The sequence below is a fragment of the Mus musculus genome, chromosome 1 (genome assembly GCF_000001635.26).
Source record: "Mus musculus strain C57BL/6J chromosome 1, GRCm38.p6 C57BL/6J".
In the NCBI taxonomy this organism is placed as follows: Eukaryota; Metazoa; Chordata; class Mammalia; order Rodentia; family Muridae; genus Mus; species Mus musculus.
Window position 1 is genome coordinate 116,424,237 of NC_000067.6, and position 21,252 is coordinate 116,445,488.

General features: G+C 38.6%; 1 protein-coding gene across 4 annotated transcripts in view; it reads left to right on the forward strand.

Moving 5' to 3' along the window:
* Positions 1-21,252, forward strand: part of Cntnap5a (contactin associated protein-like 5A) — a 902,587-nt gene that overhangs the window by 739,500 nt on the left and 141,835 nt on the right. For 3 of the 4 annotated variants that reach the window (NM_001371013.1, NM_001077425.2, XM_006529774.3), the window contains 3 exons: positions 4,236-4,363; positions 4,545-4,715; positions 17,949-18,167. In NM_001371013.1, the coding sequence (NP_001357942.1) occupies positions 4,236-4,363; positions 4,545-4,715; positions 17,949-18,167 (518 nt within the window). The remainder of the gene's footprint in view (positions 1-4,235; positions 4,364-4,544; positions 4,716-17,948; positions 18,168-21,252) is intronic. The other variant, XM_006529775.4, reaches the window with a different exon arrangement.

Below are 21,252 nucleotides of genomic sequence, written 5' to 3' on the forward strand. Positions count from 1 at the left end.
AGCATGTTTCTCCAATTTTCATGAGCTCTGTTCTAAATCTGAAGATTTAATATTGCACATGTGGCAACAACTCTCCAATCCAGGATCATAGCTGGATACCTATGAATAAACTGTCTTGCCAGCAACCACAGAGTAGTTCAGGGACAAAGAGGAAAACTAAAATGTCTGGTAGACTAGTTTTGGGCATTTAATCCAGACACTGGTCACAGCAGATGAAAACATTATTTAGTCCTCTGCAAGCTGCTATTCATATGTGTACCCAACATACCAAGTGTCTCAGAAAGGGTATCACTCATCACACTACACAGCTAGGAACTGTCTCAAACACATGCAACAGATACTTGGGAAAGCAAAACAGTGACTTACTCCCTGCCCTTTCTATTCCATGATCCTAGGAAATTCCTCAGTACTTCCAAGACAGTTTCAACATTTGCAAATGGACACAGTGATTTGCATATATCATATAGGTACATTGTGTTAGATTTGTCCATAGCATATTCCTGTCTGGAAGTATGTACATAGTCAGTGGTAATTCACTTATTTTAATTAAATTTGTATTGTGAATTTTAAAGCATTTATTTATTTTTTTTGAAAATGTCATTCGTATACTATATACTTGGATAACACTAAGTACATAGTATTACTACACTACTTCTAGTTCTTCATGATGTTTGTATGGATTATAAGTATGCACATTTTTATTTGTGTGTGCAGGTACATTTGAACACATATCTGCATACATATGAACATGTATCTGTGTGCATGTGGAAGCCAGAAGTCAGCTGTAGAATTAAATATTTAATAAATAAATCCCATCAGCAGGCTCCCTACCCATTTCAATGGTTTGTGTTTTTGAATAAAAGTCACACACTCAGCATTTATATTGTAAGATACCTGAGACAGCACAGTAGCTGGGCCACTGCCTAACTTCCAGTACCTCCTACTGATAATTCCAAGTTACTACTTATTAACATCTGTGTTCCATCTTGGCTGCTCTGGACCCAAAGGGCTGTCCAACTGGGCTGCACTGTAGGCCTTGCTCTCCCCACTCCTTCACACTGCAGCCATGCCTGTCTGCCCTGAACTCTTCTCATGCATGGCATCTCTCCTCTTTTCCACACTCCTAGCATGGCAGATCTCCTTTCTCCTCCTGGTCCCAAGGCAGTTAAATTCTAAATGACCTGACTCTGTCTGTCCTACCCAGCTCTTAGTGGTTGGCATCTTTTATTTATCACCCAGAACCAACTGGGGGAAGGTTCCCAGAAGCAATGTGCAGACAATCATGTAAGCAGTTTTAGGGGGGAACATAATCAGCCTTCATAATACGAGCAGCTATATTTTATTAAAATATATTTTAAAGGTCTTAAGGATAGAAAGGAGAAACATCAGTAACTGTTTAAGTTATATAAAGAGTAGAGTAATACTATAAGAAACTAGATATATGAGGATAGATTAATACGTTTACGCTTAAACAAAACATTTTATAGCCATAATCTTATATTGGTAGAAATATTTACATTTTTATGTAGAATTAAAGTTATGTTTTCTTACATTGGTAAAGAATTTAAATACTGATTTAAGGTTTAAGGTTTTCATTGGTATAAATATTTGCATATTGATGCAAAGTTTAAAATTAATCTTGTTACTCTTAGATAGGCATTGTGCCTATGCAACTCAATTAAAAATTCAAGGCTTAGACCAAGTCCTTCTAATAGTTGTTATTATAAACTCTTTAGGATGATTAAGTCCTGCAAGTTTAAGGTCAGATAGTAAGCTCATGGTAATATTAATTTCTGATTTAATTACAATAAAGTGTTTTCAGTATTATTCAAATAGTAGATAGCTAAGAGTCGTCAAGGGCTAACAGTTCAGGTATACTATATATAGATAGGTAGTCTTCAAAAGCATCAGAGATCCACAGAATATGGCATTAAAAATCCTTTGATTATTAATAGATCTTTTGCTTAGGAGACATGCCTGTTTCTGACAGTACCACCATCCTACTTCAAAGAGGTTGAGCATCATTACCTCCAATTGGAGTCACTTCATTTGTGGCAAGGCTGCCACTGGGTAAGAAATACCCTAATTTCATTCTGCAGAAAATTACTGTCCCAAAAAAGGACACACAGATGCAGGATAGTAAACTGCTAAGCTCTGCCAAGAAAGGATAAGCTAGCCCTTCATAATTCCTGCTTCATTTAAGGTCTGTCAGATGGTTCTGGGCCAGAAGACTAAAGAGAGATGTTCTAATGTTATGAGGAATATTGAGAACTGTCCAGTCAGTCAGCTGTCTCTATAAATTGTATAAGCTTTGCAAGCTATGTCTTTGTGCTTCCTACATATTGAGGTAATATTTAATTCCTTCTCTGGTTTCTGATGGAGTTGAAGACTAGTTATAGTCTTATAACTGAACTTCAGTTATTTATCAATAAACCAATGTTCTAGATTTGAAAGGATGGTTTTCAGACGGTACTACAAGTTAAATTAAACATATTACAGGTATAGAGTTGTAAAGTCTTTAAGTAAAGATAGATGATAAAATATTTTTCTCAATTACCAAGTATGATGGACTGGATGCTATAAGTGTTTATATAATTGTTATAATTATGTTCAATATATATCTGAAAGAAAGGAGTCTTTTTTTCTTATTAGACAAAAAGTAGGAAATGTGGCTGCATGTATTATGAAAGCTAATTATATTCCCCCAAAAAAACTGCTTACATGAGTGTCTGCACATAGCTTCTGGGAACCTGCCCCCAGTTGGTTTTGATTGGTAAATAAAAGATGCCAACAACTAATAGCTGAGGACAGACAGAGGCAGGTTTTTTAAGAATTTACTGGCCTTGGGACCAACCCAGTTGGGCAGATTTCTGGGTTCAGAGCAGCCAAGATAGAACACAGAATTTAGTAAGAATTTAGAATTTAGTAAGTAGTAACATGTAATTATTGGTGGGAGGTAGTGTAGGTTAGGCAGTTCCAACTTTTATTCCAATTAAAAAAAAAGAATTTTCTTTCAGATATACATTTATCATAATTATAACAATTATGTAAATTGTAAGGTATGATACACATGTATAATATCCAGTGTGCTGCCTAAAGCATATTATAATAGAATGACTCTGTGTGTGTGTGTGTGTGTGTGTGTGTGTGTGTGTGTGTGTGTGTTTTATTCAGGAATACAAACCATTTTGGCAGGTAGCGAACCTGCCAGCAGGATTTATTTTTTATAATATTTAATTCAAGAGTTAGCTTCTGTGTTATTCCTCAGATATTGTAAAGTACATCTCATATTTTGAGACAGGGCTTCTTATTGTCCTGGAGCTCATCAATTCAGTGCTGTTGGCTGGAGATTTGCCTGTCTCCACTTACCGAAGCCTCTGATAAAAAGTGAGTGGTATAGGGCAGGTTTATTTTGTGTATGGTCACAAGATCCAGATTCAGGTCTCAGTGCTCACACTCCAAGCATGCTGGATTGACAGAGGTATCTACACAACAATACCAGGTTTTTAATTCTGAATTTTGTGCTCTGACAAGTGGTTCCATCTTTACCTTGATTTCAAAGACAGCTTTAAAAGAGGAGAAACACTGACTTTCTCTATTCTTTTCTTTTTCCTATCAAAAGAAATCTAGTTAATTCCTTATTTTCATAATTAACAAGGACAAAGTCAGAGACATTAACCAGCAAGATCTTTGTAAAGAACAAAGCACAAAGCAACCAATTAACTATGGAGATTCCTTTTAACACAACTAAAAGGGTGATAAGGAACATTTAAATCTGATTAAAACCTGATGGCAGGTTGTTCAGCCAAGTCTTCTAAGTGAATTTTGAAAGGCATTTATGATGCCTGTTTTCAGGCTCAGTCCTCAGATGTAAGATCTTCTTTTATAGGGAAATGAAGTGATGTTTAATGTCACATTAATGCTGCAATGAACACTTCGTTCCTCTAGATCATAATCAGTACTGTGATATTTGTTAACTACCTGTGTTCCTGAAAGCACATTTACGGAAGATAAAAAATCTACTGGTGTTTGGATACAGGTCATGGGTTCTGTAATTGGTATTCCAACTATTCACACAGGCCAAAAATAAAAGACCTCTGTTATGCTCTTTCCAACCCTAGCCAAACTGCATCCAATCCATGTCTCTTTGCAAAAGAGGCATCTTAGCAGAGAATCTCTGGATAATCTACATTTTAACCTTCTTCCCCTCCACCCTGAAATTTTATGTTTTGCAGGGCAAATGATACTGGCTTGTTTTCCTTCAAAGATCACTTGCCTGTAACTCAGATAATTATCATGGATACCAACCGAACAAACTCAGAAGCTGCTTGGAGAATTGGGCCTTTGCGTTGCTATGGTGACAGTGAGTACAACACCCCTCCCCTCCCCCATTCTCTGAATTGCAGAAACACAAGATATTTTGGTCCCCTTATCCCTTTTTCCTTCAGTGTCCTCCTAGTCACACAAATTACCCACAATCCCTTTGCTTTTTCAGACCCCATTAAAACCAAACCAGACATGTCTAAGGGTCCTCTGCTTTACAGGGCACTTCTGGAATGCCGTCTCATTTTCTACGGAAGCGTCTTACCTCCACTTTCCCACCTTCCATACGGAATTCAGCGCTGACATTTCTTTCTTTTTCAAAACCACCGCTTTATCTGGAGTTTTTCTAGAAAACCTTGGCATTAAAGACTTCTTCCGACTTGAAATGAGCTGTAAGTGCCGTCCTTTATGAGTTCAATGTCAGTGGTTCACAGTACAGGGTTCTACTTTATCTGCGCCACCAGCCATCAGTACAGGTTTTCAGTGTCAAGCTAATATCACTGGTTATCAGGAAAATTATCACTGAAGCTGTCAAATCCATGGTAATGTGTTATGATTTATTATGCTCTGTCGGCCTTTCATTGTTTCAACAGGATATGTATACTGCAAAAGTAGCCTTGCATGTGCATATCTTTTTCAGGCTTCATTCTTTATTAAGTCGTTCTTTCTTAAGCTATTTCTTAGATGTCACTTTAAGTTGCCACACCCTAACATTATGCTCTATGGGAAGAAGGGACAACTACTATTCACCATTCCCTTCATATTCAGGATCTACTTTACTGTTATAACCATGCTTCAGAAATCCATATTTTATGAGCTCTGAAGCTAGTTCAACCAGTAAAGGACTTTCATGTAAGCATGAGGACCTGCGTTCAGTTCCTCAGAACCCATGTAACATAGCTAGGAATGCCCATAACAGAGGAGGCACAGACAAGCAGAGCACTGCTGCTCATCTAGCAGGATTGGTGAGTTCCAGGTTCAGATAGAGACTCTGTTCAAAAAAAAAAAAAATGAAGTACAGGATAATTGAGGAGGAATTTGGACATTGACCTCTAGCAGGCATTATCAAGTAACACACACACACACACACACACACACACACACACACACACACACACTCACATTCATACATCCACATATACTCATACGTAGCCACATTTATGCACACATACACAAGTACACAAATTCACACACACACATGCATGCACACACTTTCTTATCTCCCACCAAGGAAGAGTATAACTAGTCAGCAGCAATTCATGCCATTCTCCACCTCTTTCTGTAGAAGCAGTATGTGTGCTGGTTTAGATGCATAAGTTGTACCTTTGTAAGAGCCTTGCCCCTATCTGTGACATCTGTGAAATAATGATCATGAAGCGCAGTGAGGACTAAAATATGGATGGGAAGACTTTCTACTTTGAGATACTGAATGTCAGCATGCTAACAAAAATACATGAAAGTACCAAAAGGAAAAAAATTACAATGATGAATTCAGTTTTATGAAAATGTAACAATAATGTTTTAATCTGTGTCAGTAACAATAACTTTTAAAGTCTATCAATAGGTTTGTATTTCTGCAAAGATATCAATGACTTCACTAAAGTTGATGGTCTATACTTGTTCATGTTCAAATTAGACTACAAATTGCATTATGTTATTTACCTTCCATACACCTAGGAGATTTTTTTTTAATTTTATTCATTTTCAATAAGATCTTTTTTCACACAAAAACTCACAGATATTCAAAAGCCTTGGGAAGATTTTTCAACAGAAGGACAAGTTCGGTAAAGCACATTTTTTTTTTATAATAGACTTTAAACACTTTAAGAGTCTCCAAAATGTTTGAGTAACCAAAAATCCTCTCCAAATATATTAATGCAGAATACATCACAGATTTCTCTCCCATTTGGTAGAAATTGAACAAAGTTACCAAGATTTTGCAATGACTTGAGTTCTTTTGACCCTAGTGCTGACACCTATGTTTACATACATTCAGATTACAGAGTGTAGTGGAAAACTATACCGATGGCAGGGAAACACTGCTTTCTTACTCTTAAAAGCAATCACATTCACCTGATTTTTCATGGGGCCAGTGGAGTAAGTGCATTACTCAGATTAACTGTTCTCCAGGATATAATATTTACTAAATGTTAAGTCACAAAATGTATTCATTTAAGGGTCACTTTCACTTTGTTAAAAATTAATAGGGACTTTCAGGTGTGTGTGTCCATGTATGTATGTGTTCCTTTGGCTATGGGTGGTATGTCACTAACCTTCCCTACACTTACCAGTGACGGGTAATTATAAAACAATAAGCAAGTATAGAGGGTTTGAGAGAGAGCTCAGACAGTGAAGCACTTACTCTACAAGCAAGATAACCTGAACTTTTCACAGCTCATGTGAAAAATAAAAAGGCAGATGTGATGTAGTTGTAGGTGATGATAACCCTAGTTTTGGGGAGATAAAGAGAGTCCTTTTAAGCCAGTGTGTGTGGGGTGGGGGGAACTGCCTCATAATATGCGGTTGGGAGTCATCCTGGGGTATGACACCACTGTTATCCTCTAGAGTCTCCATGAATGTGCACACACATGAATGAGCACCTCTGTACATATGTGTGCCAGCATATCCAAGAATGCACACACACACACATACACACAGGTAAGTAAACAGATGTAATGTTAAACATACTTTCCACTCCTGTTGCTTTTCAGTTCTTTACACTGAATGCTCTTCATTCTCTGTACCCACTCGGCTCTGCCTCTGCTTTCACCACAGCTGCTTGAGCTTGTCCTTTGGCATCCCTATACCTTTGTCTGCATGGATGTTTTCCAATAGTCATCAACCAGATCACACTGATGTAGCTGCATGAGATACCCTTGAAAGCTAAGCAAACATTTTAACCACAGATATGGGGAATTTGAGAGAAGAACAAAAGGAGACAAGTCCATTTGTAGGAGGTAATGGTGAAAGGCTTTGTGAGAGTTTACAGCAGATGGGTCAGCAGCTAAGTGTTTCCTTTGTAGTTTCAGACTATGCACAGGAAAGAAAGTGTCTCTGTGTTACATTTTACTTTTTTATATAGTCCAAGGTCTCCAGATACATTAATGGAGGAAGTTGTTGTGATATTGGTGTAAAATAAAAATCTTTTATACCTAACTTGATCAGGCTCTGAAAAGCATGGTAAATGCTAACCATTCCTTAATGTGAACATAATAACTTTAATGTATACATAGTAAAAAAATCAAGCCCTGCAGTCTTTTCATTCACTAAACCCATAGTCAACATTATGCTCTATTATCACAAGTTAATGAACAACGATTGAATGTTAATTACAGATCAGTGTATAATTTGTTCTGTGTGGCAGTGCACTGTTCTTTGTGTTCTGTACACTCTTTAAAATTCAAATTAGTACTAAATTTAAGGAACAAAAAACTATCACATAATTGTTTAGTGTTTACTATCATCATACTGTCAAATATTACTTACTAAGCACAAATAATTGGTATTCAATTTTTTAAGTGTAAGACCTAAGTCTGGGGATGTAGTTCAGTAGTAGAGTAAAGAACTGGCACACATAAGACTCAGAATTCACTCTTTGTCAGTCAACGATAATAAATATATAAACATAAAATCAGAAAACTATAAGGCCTTATGGTTGATAAAATAACTAATATTATTGCTGTTACTACTACTGTAGCGGAAAAAAGCTCAAACAAGATGTCAAAACACACACATGTGTTAGATGTTGACACAATCCCATTATGCATTGAAGCAGATAGACTTTTTTAAAAAAAAATGTTTTTATTTATTTAAATTCCAAATGTTGCCACACTTCCTGGTCCCCACTCCAAGAGTTCATTGCCCACTTCCCCTTCCCTTGTGCCTCTGAGAGGGTGCTCCTGCACTCCCTCCTCAACCCATCCAACTCTACCTCACCCCCTACCCCACCACACAAAGCCCCTTTTCCAGAGGTATCAAGTCTCTACAGGATTAAATACATCCTTTCACACTGAGGCCTGATAAGGCAGTTCTCTGCTACATACGTGCTGGAGGCCATGGACCAGCCCATGTGTGCTCTTTGGTTGGTGGCTTAGTCTCTGGTAGCTCCCAGTAGTCCATCTTATTAATACTATTGGTCTTTCTATGGAGTTGCTATCCCCTTTAGCTCCTTTAATACTTCCCCTAACTCTTCCACAGGAGTCCAGATCTCAGCCAACGGTTGGTTGGACATATCGGCATCTGTCACAGTCAGCTGATGGTAGAGCCTCACAGAGGACAGTCATGCTAGGATCCTGTCTGCGAGCATAACATGGCATCAGTAATAGTGTCAGGGTCTGGTACACACCCATGGGATGGATCACAAGGTGGGCCAGTTACTGGATAGCCTTTCCTTCAACCTCTGTTCCATTTTTGTCCTTGCAATTCTTTTATACAGGAAAAATTCTAGGTCAAATTTTTTGAACGTAAGTTGATGACCCCATCCCATCATTAGGGGCCACTACAGGTGGTCTCTTAATGTTCTATCTCTCCACTGTTTGGCATTTTGGCTAAGGTCATCCTCATTGAATCCTGTAAGCCTCTCACATCCTTGGTCTCTGAGATTTTCTAGAAGATCCTCTACCCTGTTCCCACCCTCTGAAGCTGAGTATTTCCATTCATTGTTCTGGCCATCTGAGCTCCCCTCATATCTTCTCTCACATCTAATCCTGCCTGCCTAATCCCCTTGCCCTCCCCTCTCCTACCCAGATCCCTCCCTTAAAGATGTACTGTTTATGCTAAAGAGCTCATAGCAAGAAATCCTGCACACCAGTTTTTTGGAAAGGAATTGACCTTTAACAGTTTAGTGAGTCAGAATAGATATAGTCCCATCTCCAAAGTACTCTTCTTAGTTATCCAAAAACACGTTCCAAGCTCAATATATCTAAATTGTTAGAGACAAGGTTTACAGAAGACTTCCGATTCCCTTCACTCTGGGTGACTTCCAACTAAAGCATCTCAATTTCATTACCTTGAGTTTGGTGTTTGAATTCTATGAAAAAGAAAACAGCTGCTGTGTCCTCAGGTTTGAGTCAATGTGTCCCTTATTGGGTTGGGGTAGGGGGGTTAGTACTTGCATAATAAACTCACATTGGCTATGAAGAGAGAAATAGATAGTTTGGCATGACCTAATAGGGACAAGTCTCTCTGTCTTGCTGTCTCTGTCTCTTTCTCCCTTTCCACTTGATTTTAGTGTGTGTGTGTGTGTGTATGTGTGTGTGTGTGTGTGTGTGTGTGCAAGCCAAATGTTTATGTTTTGTACCATTCTTAGAAATGCAACCTACCTTCTGTGAGTCAGAATCTCTCATCAGCCAAGCCAGCCTGGCTGTAAGTGTGCTTCAGAGATCCTCCTGTGTCTACCTCCCCAGTGCTGGGACTGTAAAGGTGTGCCCCATGCCTGGCCATTTTGTATGTATTTTATGGAGGCAAATACTTTACTGATTAAGCAACCTACCTATGAGTGCCAGCATGATATCATCAAAATAGCCCGGATTGTCGAACCTAATGTATATGTAAACTTCTGGTCCCTCAAATACCACTTAGTACACTTTTTATGTATTCATTATTTACTTATGCATCACATAATTGATAGCTCTCAGTTGTCAATGTGATGTATTGGGCTATAACCACTAAAGAGCTTATTTTAACTGGTACACACAAGGATGAGAATTCACTGATTGTGGTTACATTATTGTGTTCAGACATGGGGCTCACTTGGCCTCTGGATAAATTCTTCCATAAAGTGACATGGAACAAATTTTCTCCTTCTTCTCAGACTCTGAACATCTCCTTTAGCCTACAACTAGCTTTCTTCCTGAAGTTAAATTCCTTCTCCAGCTGCTATGCCAAGCATCCTCCTGACATGGAGCTCAACTGAGCACTACCATATCAGTGACTACAACTATGGAAGGAAAAACATACATGATTTATGTCAATGCCACACCTACCAGAGAAAGTCACTAGATCCTAGTAAGACCTTAGAAAGGAGTATAAAGAAATACTTTCCTACCCCAGCTCTGGGTATTGTAAGAAATGGATCATGGTAAGGAATCAAATATTATCTTCTGAAGCACCAACTTCTACTGTTTGTGTTGAAATGTATAATAAATATACACATACACATACACACATATGTATATACCTGTGTGTGTGTGTATGTGTGTGTGTGTGTGTGTGTGTCTGTGTGTGTGTCTGTGTGTGTGTCTGTGTTTGTGTGTGTGTGTATCCTGGGCTAAGAAGATGTCTCAGTTTATAAAGTCACTTGACACCAATCCTGATGACCAAAGTTAAATCCTGAGAACATGTTGGGCAACCCTGAAGCTAAGGCCAAGGTTTGATCTTACCAGAAAGCCCTGAGCTTGGTGCAAATGGTCGACTCCCTTTGTCAGTTAGGTTTCCTCTTCTTTTCCTGGGGGATCCCAGATGCCACACCCCTACCTGCAGATTGTCATTTAGTCTTTAGGAAATTACAGGCCCAAAGTTTTATACAAGTATCATTCACCCTGAATAAAATTGATCTGCTTCTCTGCAGCTGGTCCAGTAGTGTTACCATTTTGATAACTACTTGCAGAGCTTCTGAACTCCACATCAGCTTTGCCTGCTCCATTTGCCCTTGTGGACAGGTCCAGCCAATGATCCTCAAGGGTATGGAGGGGCAGGAATTCACATGGTTAAAGGAGAAAATGCTAATGTTTTTAATAATATTAAAATTCACCTGCACATTGTAGATTGCTGTACAGAATAATATTATCAAGTAGTCTCTGAAACCCATCTCAGTGTGATTTAAATAAAAATGAAGTCAGAATTTTGCCACATTTCTCAGTAGAAAATAATTGCAGTTATGTATGAACACACACACATATATATATATATATATATATATATGTTTATATATATATACATTGTATTTACATAGTTAAATATAACAAACATGTTTTGAAGTGATTGATTTCTATTTGATAGCTCATATGTCTTACTAAATATATTACCAAGATGTTATTTTGAAGATAAGATATTCAAAAATTCACAGTACCATAAAAGTTAAAATAACTAATAATTAAATCTCACTGTATTGGTGACTGTTCTGGTTTCATACTATACTGAGTTCTTTTCATAATCAAACAGCATTATCTCTGGTCATCACTGTGATTATTGCAGCACAAGTCATGGTCCAACATGCAGACGAGGAAGGTAATCTGATTAGCTATTTTTTTCTTGTTGTTGTAGAAAAAATACCTAAGAGAAACAACTTAAGAAACAAAGGGTTCCTTTAGGCTCAGAGCTTGAGTATACAGCACTTAATGACAGAGAAGGCTGTCATTCATGGTGCCAAGAATTTAAGACAAATTGTCAGTTCCACTGCATCTGTAATCAGGACATAGAGAGAAGTGAATGCTGGTACTCAGTCTATTTTCTGTTTTTTATTTAGCTGAAGATATCCCAAACCCTAAGAAACGAAATAGCCTATATTTAGAGAAGATCTTCTAAACTCTGCTAACCTAATCTTGAAACCTTTCATGAACATGCCCATTTGTCAGCATGGAGACATTAGATCATGCCAAAGTGACAATGGGTTTCTATCTGATAGTTCATGTGTCTTACTAAAAATATTACCAAGATGATAATTTGGAGGTAAGATATTAAAAAATTCAGAGCAGCATAAAAGTTAAAATTACTAATAATTAAATCTCACTGTACTGGTGACTGATTATTTAGATTAATCGTCACAATGAGTATGAAGGGTATACAGCCATCCACAGGAACAAGGATCAGAAGTGACTAGACATGGGATCAACACAGTTTCTCTACTCCTTCAACAATTTCCTTTCCTTGCTGTTATCACTAAAGTCGAGAATTTTAGGTCAAATAAGACAAAATTGTTTCCTTCCAGATCTGAGGTCTGGGTTCTTCAGGGATTTCCAGTAATATTGTATCAGACAGTGTTTGTGAAATACAAGAATCAAAGGAGATATTGGCTTATCACTAGACCATGTCTCTGAAGAAGTCAAGCAATGTTTTATTGAATTCACGTGTCTTATTCGACAAATGAGTTTGTAGAACAGAGAAGTTAACTGGTCATATTGATCTTGCAACCTCATCTCTTAAATGGAGTCTTTTCATACGTAAATCATACACTGTCTTCTTCAGCTGTGCATTGGACAATAAGTTTATCAGCACACAGTTGTCCTCATCGATGCCCTAGGCTAGAAGTTGACAGTGAAAAATAAAAGCCTCTTTATGAAGCCTTGAGATTAACAGTGAGAAGAACAGTAGAGAATGAGTGCTGAAGGATTCCTTCTGGGGAAGTGATACACTCCTAGTGTAGAGGAAAGGAAGAACATTGCAAGGGCCTTCCCTAGACTTCTTTCTCTTCACCATAAAATGCTTGACAGTCATTTCACTGAAGTATCTACAGACTTTCTTTGACAATCTTCTCAAAAGAGAGTAGCAAACTCAATTTTTTTCATTCATTTCTGAACACCCTGTGAACTAGGTCTAGCTTAGTGGATACCATCCAAAGTCCCATTGAATAATAATGGAGCAAATCATGAGAAAATGTCCCTGTGAGACACTTACATTAAAAAGTTAATGATAGTGTGTTAGTGTGACTGGGGCCTGATTTCCGGTCCAGTCCTATGAGAATATGTGATTGCCATCGTGGCTTGCCATGTAGGCATTTGTTACCATTTATTTGGTCATATATCTTATGATGATCTTATTATGTATCCAGTATCTCTATTATATATTTAGCCATGATGGCTATATACGTAAACTATATGAGATTTGACATTGGAGGCATGGGTTAAAAATATAAGCTCTAGAACATTTTACCTGTATTTAAATCTTAGTTCTTCTAGATAATGTCACAACCTGCTTATACCTGGGCTCAGTTCCCACACTAATGAAATACATGTTTGTACTGAGGCTCAACTGAATTCAGTGAGTCTGACTTCTGTGATACATTGAGTAACTATCAACGTTACTGCTATTATTAGCTCACTGATAACCTTTCATGTCCAGAAGGAACAATTTAAATATTATTGGCCTTTGATAGTTACTGGAATAAATATAAATGGTGATAAAATCATTTAAAAAGGTTTTAGAAGGATCCTAGTCCCGAGGTTTAAAAATAGATAGCAGGTAAAGGAAAAAAAAAACAAAAAAAAAAAAAAACCAAAAAGACAGACAAACAAAAAACAAACAAACAGAAAACCACAGCACATTTCCCTTTTGAAGAGTACAGTCTTGGTTTTTCCAGATCTCCCAACACAGGGCTGGGATTGGGCTTGTAGTAGGTAAATGTTTCTCTACAGATTGCAAGCCCCCGAGTTTGCTATACCTAATCACAGTGCTAGTAGCTACTTCTGTAAGAAGTGAAAACTCCTCTGCAGCAATAGTTTTCAACCTCCCTAATGCTGTGACACATTAATACATTTACTGATTTTATGATGACCCCAAGCATAAAATTATTTTAGTTGCTCCATTATAACTGTAATTCTGCTACTGTTATGAATCATAATGTAAATATCTGATATGCAGGAAAACTAATATGTGACCCCTGTGAAAGGTTCACTCTACTCCAAAAAGGACTTAACCCACAGTTTGAGAACCACTGTTCTACAGTTTACTGACTAGTTGGAGAGACAGACAACAGTCAAATCGTATGGTACAGGGGATTCATGGTATAGCCAAGATCAGTACAGACAAGAAGCCCAATTTCATGGCAAAATGGGTAGGCAGAGCAGAGCAGCAATTGTCCTACAATGGTATGCTGTCTGATGGGAAAAGAACACCTTTAGGACTACGTATTTAGGGAGGATTTTAACCAAATATTTAGTATAACTTCCCCAAATTCCCATGAATCTTTGCCCTGCATACATAAAGAGATATACATATGAATCTCTCAATAAATGTTTGATTTTGAGATGAGCAGGTTTTCAAAATGAAACTAGTGAACTAGATAAAAAAATAGAAACTGAGGCTAGAGAGATGGTTCAGGAGCTAACAGCACTTGCTGTACTTACAGTGGACCTGTGTTCAGTTCCCAGCACCAACATGATGATTACCGCCATCTACATGATAATGCTATTTGTAGGAAGATCTATCACCCTCTTTTGGCTTTTGTAAATAACAGACATGCTGTAATAAATGACTTATACACCTAAAACAAATAATATTTAAACCAATTAAAACAGAAAACAAGACATGGGTAATGGCTTAGTTCTCAAGTGATTCCTTTATAAGCATGAAGACCTGAGTTAAACCATCAGTGTACACATTGAAAACTCACGTGTGGTGGCAAATGCTTGTAATACCTCTATTGAGAGAAAGAGACATAGTAACCCCTAGACCTGGCTGGGTCAACCAGTCTATTCTCATCTGTAAGCCCCAGGACAATGAGAGACTCTACTTCAATAAAATAAAGTGGATGGTACCTGAGTAACAACATCTGAGGTTAAGCTCTAGCCTCCATATGCACTCACAAATATATGTATTACACACACATGCACACACACATACACACTTACTCACACAAACACACAGGGATCCACACATATGTGTACACAGAAAGAAAAAGAAAGGTCAAAAATAAAAATGACTCAAGGACGCCCATGTTTTTCTTTTCATTGTTTATCGTGCAGTCTGTTTCTTCCAATCCTAATCTTTCAATTCATGGCTTTGTAAACTAAAAATACATTTACCTGCCTTGGGAAATCACGTTATAAAAATGATACAATAATCACTTATAAGCGCCTACTTTATTCCAGTGACAGTTTAAAGAATTTCATCAAGATCAGCATGCAGATAACCTCATTATTAAGTATATTTTTATTTCTGCTTAGCAGATAAGAAAACTGAAGTATGCTATAAGAACCTCTTCAGGAAAGATTGACTCTATAGTGTATGCTGTCAACCCCTTGTTTGTTATTGTTATTGTTTGTAGGCATCAACTTATTGCTTACCTTTAAGGCCAGAAATCACAGGACAGCAAACTGTCTGTCTTCAGTTTCTTGGAGCTTGTATGGTCGAGTTTCCTTTACAAGAGTAATTTTCAGATAAGGTTTAGAGACTTGGGGGACATGGTCTCAGGTAATATTTGAGCTTGGAGATCTCTGATGTGGCAGTCAAATACAAATCCACTTTCAGTACTAGGATAACGAAAGAAGTAAAACCATAAAGTGCTATGAAGAACAGGTCTGAAATGAGGTATGGTTCAAGGCCAGACCTGAGGACAGGTCCACCTTCTCCTCAGCTGCAGTTGATAATTGACTGCACTCATTCCTTGTGCTTAAAAAATCCTTTTATGACACTAGGTAATTTTTGGGTTATGGGGTGTCCTGTATCCACTCAGCCACAGCTCTCAGACTACTGGTGGAGGTAGGGTGGGAGGTTTGACTGTGCTTACCCCACACCAGCGCTGGCGGGGGTGGGGGTGGGGGGTTGGACTATGTGGGACATTGCTCTGGAGGTGGGGGAGCACAGTCTGAGGTCCTGGGGACCGGTAGAACAGTCTCAAGGGTCTCTGAGCTTGTGCAGAGGCCAGGACAGTCAGGTTCTCCAACTCTTGGGCACTCAGGTGACCCTGGGAGCTGTGGAAGAGCAGAGAACAGTTTGGGGGTCTGGGGGCTGGATCTAGCCCAGGGCCTAAGGGGAAAAGTGGAGGGAGAGCTCCAGCTGGGTCCAGAGAGAGGAGAGTTGTTAGCTTGTTCAGCAGGAGGCTTAGCTTGGTGGAGGCAGTGGCTGAGAATGTTGAGAGGCCTCCTATGGAGGATTAGAATGGCTCTTTAGGTGAATACCTACTCCATTGCTTCCCATGGCTGATCCCAAAGAAAAGAGGCAGTCCATGGTTTTAAGGCATTTATTGTCGTGGCAGAGAGTGGCAATGAGTAAAACCATACCTCAATTTCTCATGGTGGGTCCGAGGTTAAATACCTTTTGCAGGAAGGAGTGTCTGGGAAGGGGAGGTTATTGGCTAAGCCTCCAGACCTTTAGGTAACTCATTAAAATGGAGATCTGGCTATAGGCTACATGATCTGTGGTAACATCCTCTACCTATGGAGGGGATTGTGGTGTTGCTCTTATGTGACTGATGGCCCCAAACCTATGGAGAGCTGTGGCCCAGTGCCAGGAGCCTGGTGTCCAGGAGCATGGCAAACTATCTACCCTTTCTTGAAGGGTTATTCCCTGCAGGGTCACTGGGGGTTCGAGCCTGTGCTCGACCAGGGACTAGGCTGTTTATCACAGCCCTACTGGTAATGACAAGAGTGACTTATTGACGGGCAGTTAGTGACACACACTTTAATTCCAGCACTTGGGAGGCAGAGATAGGCAGATTTCTGAGTTCGAGGCCAGCCTGATCTACAGAGTGATTTCTAGGGCTATACAGAGAAACCCTGTCTCCAAAATACCAAGAGGAAGAGAGAGAGAGAGACAGAGACAGAGACAGAGACAGAGACAGAGACAGAGACAGAGACAGAGACAGAGACAGAGACAGAGAAAGTGACTTATTAAGAAGCCAGGGCTTTTTAGACAGATAGCATTACTATTTGGGATCCGATTTTTTTCTGAGGTTTGTTTTTTTTTTTTGTACTGATAATTGAATTTCATTACACCTTTCTCTGAGTTGTTTTAATGGTAGAAATGAGAACAGCTATTCTTTGTGCTTTACATAACATCACTTCTAACTCTCTCTATATGGCTACTGCCACCAGTGTTATTATCATAAAGACTATTACTGCTATCATCAGCACCATCTCTACTACCATCTTTACCTGTTTTGCCAGAACCAGCAAGATAGTCCCTGTGATTGTTATCACTGCAACTATTACTGCCACCATCAGTACCATTAACATCACCACTACCACCATTACCTCTGATATTTTATTGGTCACCAGTCTTATTGTTGAAACAACATACCTGACAAGAACAACTTAAGTACAGAAGGGTTTATTATTCTGACTCATTGATTCAGGGTACAGTTCACCACAATGGGGAAGGCATGATGATAAGAGCTTGAGGTCGCAAGCTGCATTGCATATGGTGTCAGGGAACAGAAGGTGATAAATGCTACTGCGGAACACACTTTCCTTTTCATATTTACTTCAGGAGTCAAGCCTATAGAATGGTATTACTCACATTTAGGTCATCTTCTCACCTCACTTTAACCCAATCTAGATAAACCCTCACTAAATATCATGGCAGATGGTACTGTTATTCTAACAGTATGCGTCTCCTCTCTGAAGGTTAGAAATGATTATTGCATCCCATGGATACAGTAAGATACAGGCAAAACCTGGGTAGACCAAGTAAAGCCAGAGCTTCAGCAGAGATTCAGACAGGCCCGGATGCCCCAGGTACCTGCTGTATTGACCGATCAGGAACAGCTGAAGTGGGAAGGGCATTAAGCACATAAACTCTCAGTCTTTAGAGTTTGATACTACTGGTGGTGAATCAGGGCTAGTGGAGTTCAGAAATGCCCTCTGTATGTTGACAGAGAGATATATTCCCTTTCAGTAAACATTCTGAATATGTTTGTACCTGCAATACACTGACAATGGCCTTCATCCTTCTTTCTTGTTTGGCTGCAGCCCCTTCTGAGGTCACATTTGCCATTGATGTTGGAAACGGCCCCATCGAGCTCCTCGTCCAGTCTCCTTATCCTCTGAATGACAATCAATGGCATTACATCCGAGCTGAGACAAACCTCAAGGAGACCTCACTTCAGGTGGACAACCTTCCACAGAGTATGAGGGAGGCCTCAGAGGGAGGCCATTTCCGACTTCAGTTGAATAGCCAGTTGTTTGTAGGTAGGAGACATCATAGATCATATTTTATGCTAAGTACCTACAAGATTGCTTTGTTCTCTAACTCAAGGATAATTCCTAGTAACTTATGACTAGGAAACAATTAAAACATGGTGTTATTTTTCACCATGAGTTTAATTTTATCAAACGTTTTATTCTAGCTTTATGGTCATTGGAGTAAATCTGTGGAACTCTTTTACAAATTTAGGGGTCCTCTCAGACAAACTTGGTAACATTTCTCATCCTGTTTATTGTTTTAAAACATCTGTGAAATTTTATGTTTTGGATCATTGTAATAAATGTTTACACAGTAAGCATATAGGTGTGTGTTTAGGTGTTATCTAGTGTATTTGTTTATATATATATATATATATATATATATATATATATATATATATCCTCTTAAAATTATCCAACTTTTATGCTAGTACATACATCCTTAAAGCTGTAAAAATAAAATACAGACAGGTAAAAATACAACTTGATTTCACTGTTTAAGGTAGTACATAATGCTTTATGTTATCATGCTCTGTCATCATCTGGATGGGGCATGAGCTTCTTGTCTGGAGAAAATCATTGAATTTTTTATGTTTTTACATTGAGAAGACATTTTTACCATAGAAATCACCAGAACCACCCTTTCTCCATTCATAAACTGGTTGACTAAGCCACACACAAGAAAATGTGCAATAGATTTTGCATTTACCACCTCTGTAAGGAGAAAAATGACACTAACAAGATATATGGAGAATCATTCAAATCCACAAAGGGGAGTGACTGCAAAGGAAGAGAAACAGAGCCAAGTGTTAGACTCCATAAATCCTCCCTTTTTTCCTGCATACAGACCTCAGAAAAGAAACAATGAGCCTTTTTTTGTCATCAACTTGTATGTACCATTGATTTATCCTGTGATTAAAGGAGACTCACTCAAGGAAATTGAAACAGAGAAGACAGTCCATGTGAGGTTTGGCCTCTTGGCTTGCATTTTTATCAGAGTTGGATACAATAAAGTTTTGTCATTATTTCTGACTAAGGGGCTACTTTTGTGTCTCAGGAATGTTCTTTTTTTTTTTTTTTTCAGACTCATGCTGTAAACTTCACAAATGTGTTTACTAGTCTGATAACCAGGTGTCTTAGTTACTTTTTTATGGCCATGATAAGATGCCATGATCAATAAAATCCTTAATTTGTGCCCATGATTGTGGAGGGCTAGAGTCCATGAGCAGTATGGTAGGAAACATGGCAACAGCAAGGTACACATGCTGCCAAAGCAATAGTCAGGAACTTATATCTTAGTGCATAAGCATGAGGCAGAGAGAGCTAACTGACTTTTGGAACTTCAGATCCCATCTCAAGTGACATACTTTCTTGGAAAAGATCACACCTCCTAATTCTTCCCAAACAGTTCCAACAATAGAGGGTGAGGAGTGACTATGCAAATTTAAGCTTAAGTAAACTATTGTCACTCAAACCACCATACCTGTGTTAGGATAAGGAAGGTGTATTTCTAACCATCATGTCTTTTCTAACCCTCTACACTGCTCATTATTTTTCATGTCATCAATTACTCTATTGTCCTTTCAACTTACAGATTCCTACTCCGTGTATGTGTGTGTGTGTGTGTGTGTGTGTGTGTGTGTGTGTGTGTGTGTGTGTGTTGTACATGTTTGTGTATGTGGATGCACATGTGAGTGCATGTGATCATGTACTCTACACTGCAGATAGAGGTCTGAGCACAGCACTTAGACATCTCCAACTTGTTTAAAACAATGTTTCTCATTGTCCTGTGACTTTATCCTGTATACTAGGCTACCTGGCCTGTGGGCTTCTAGAGATCTACCTGTCTCTACCTCACATCTTACTTCACTGATATTTTAGGCATGCACCAAATAGTCTAGGTTTTTCATTGGTTCTGAGAGTTAAACTCTGGTCTTAATGCTGGCAAGGCAAGCACTTTTCTGACTGCCCCATCTTCCCAGTCCCCACTTATGACTTTAGTTTCCTTGTTGACATACTTCTTGTCTAAGACAGCAAATTGTATATACTGATTCTATCCATATTGATAAGCACACATACAGATCTAGTTACTTTCTAGACTAGCAGTCTCAGTCTGCCTAATGTTTCATGTTGTACCTTAAAATTATATTTGGTACTACTTCATAACTGTAATTTTGCTACTGTTAGGAATAGTAATGCAAATATCTGACATACGGGTTATATGTTATGTGAAACTGTGAAAGGTTGGTTTACCCCTAAAGAGGTCGTGATGCTCAGATTCAGAATTGCTGTTGTAAACTAAAATGTAATAGAGTTGTAGCATAAGTTGGTAAGGAAGAATGAGTCTCAATTAAAACAGCAGACAAACAGTAAAATATTGATTAGTGGCTTTTGCCCTCAGATTTTCTCCTCCTCTCCTTTTTCCTTCCTCCTCCTTTTCCTTTTCCCTCCATTAGTACATTTTGCAGAACTCAAGGATTTCTCTGCACTCTCAATTCAGCTATGAAATGACCTTGAGTTCAAAGATTGGACAATAATTGCCTGTTTTCTAAAGCCAGAATGGGCCTCTGCATCTTCTGGGATCTCCTAGAATTCTCAGCACTGCACACATACAGGCTAATGGAATTTAGCTCTGCTTGTTGTGTCTTAACATACATACTCTATTACATCAATGAAGAGCTGGGTTTTCTATGTGAACAAAACAGTGCAAAAGTTTCAAACCGCTCAACGATTGACAGAGTGTATTGAGGCCTCTTCTGACCCCCTCCAGATGTTTTCAGAGCTGAGAGTCAGATTACAGCCCATGTCTGAACTTACGTTTGAAAATCTGCTAAATGGAATTTTATTTGTAAACTGTAGGAGCACAAAGCAGATAATGCATAATGCTCCTACTGATTCTTAGCAGTAGGTGAAGACTCAAGAGAAGGCTAAGAAGACAGCAGTAAGTGAACACAAACTGTTTTCTATGCTGTGCAGTCAGCTTTACTATAAACACATGGAATAATGTATGGGATAGCTTAAACTTAAATGATTCAATTGTCAATATGGCTAACCAGTGCGTGACATGGAGTTGAACACCAACACCCATCTT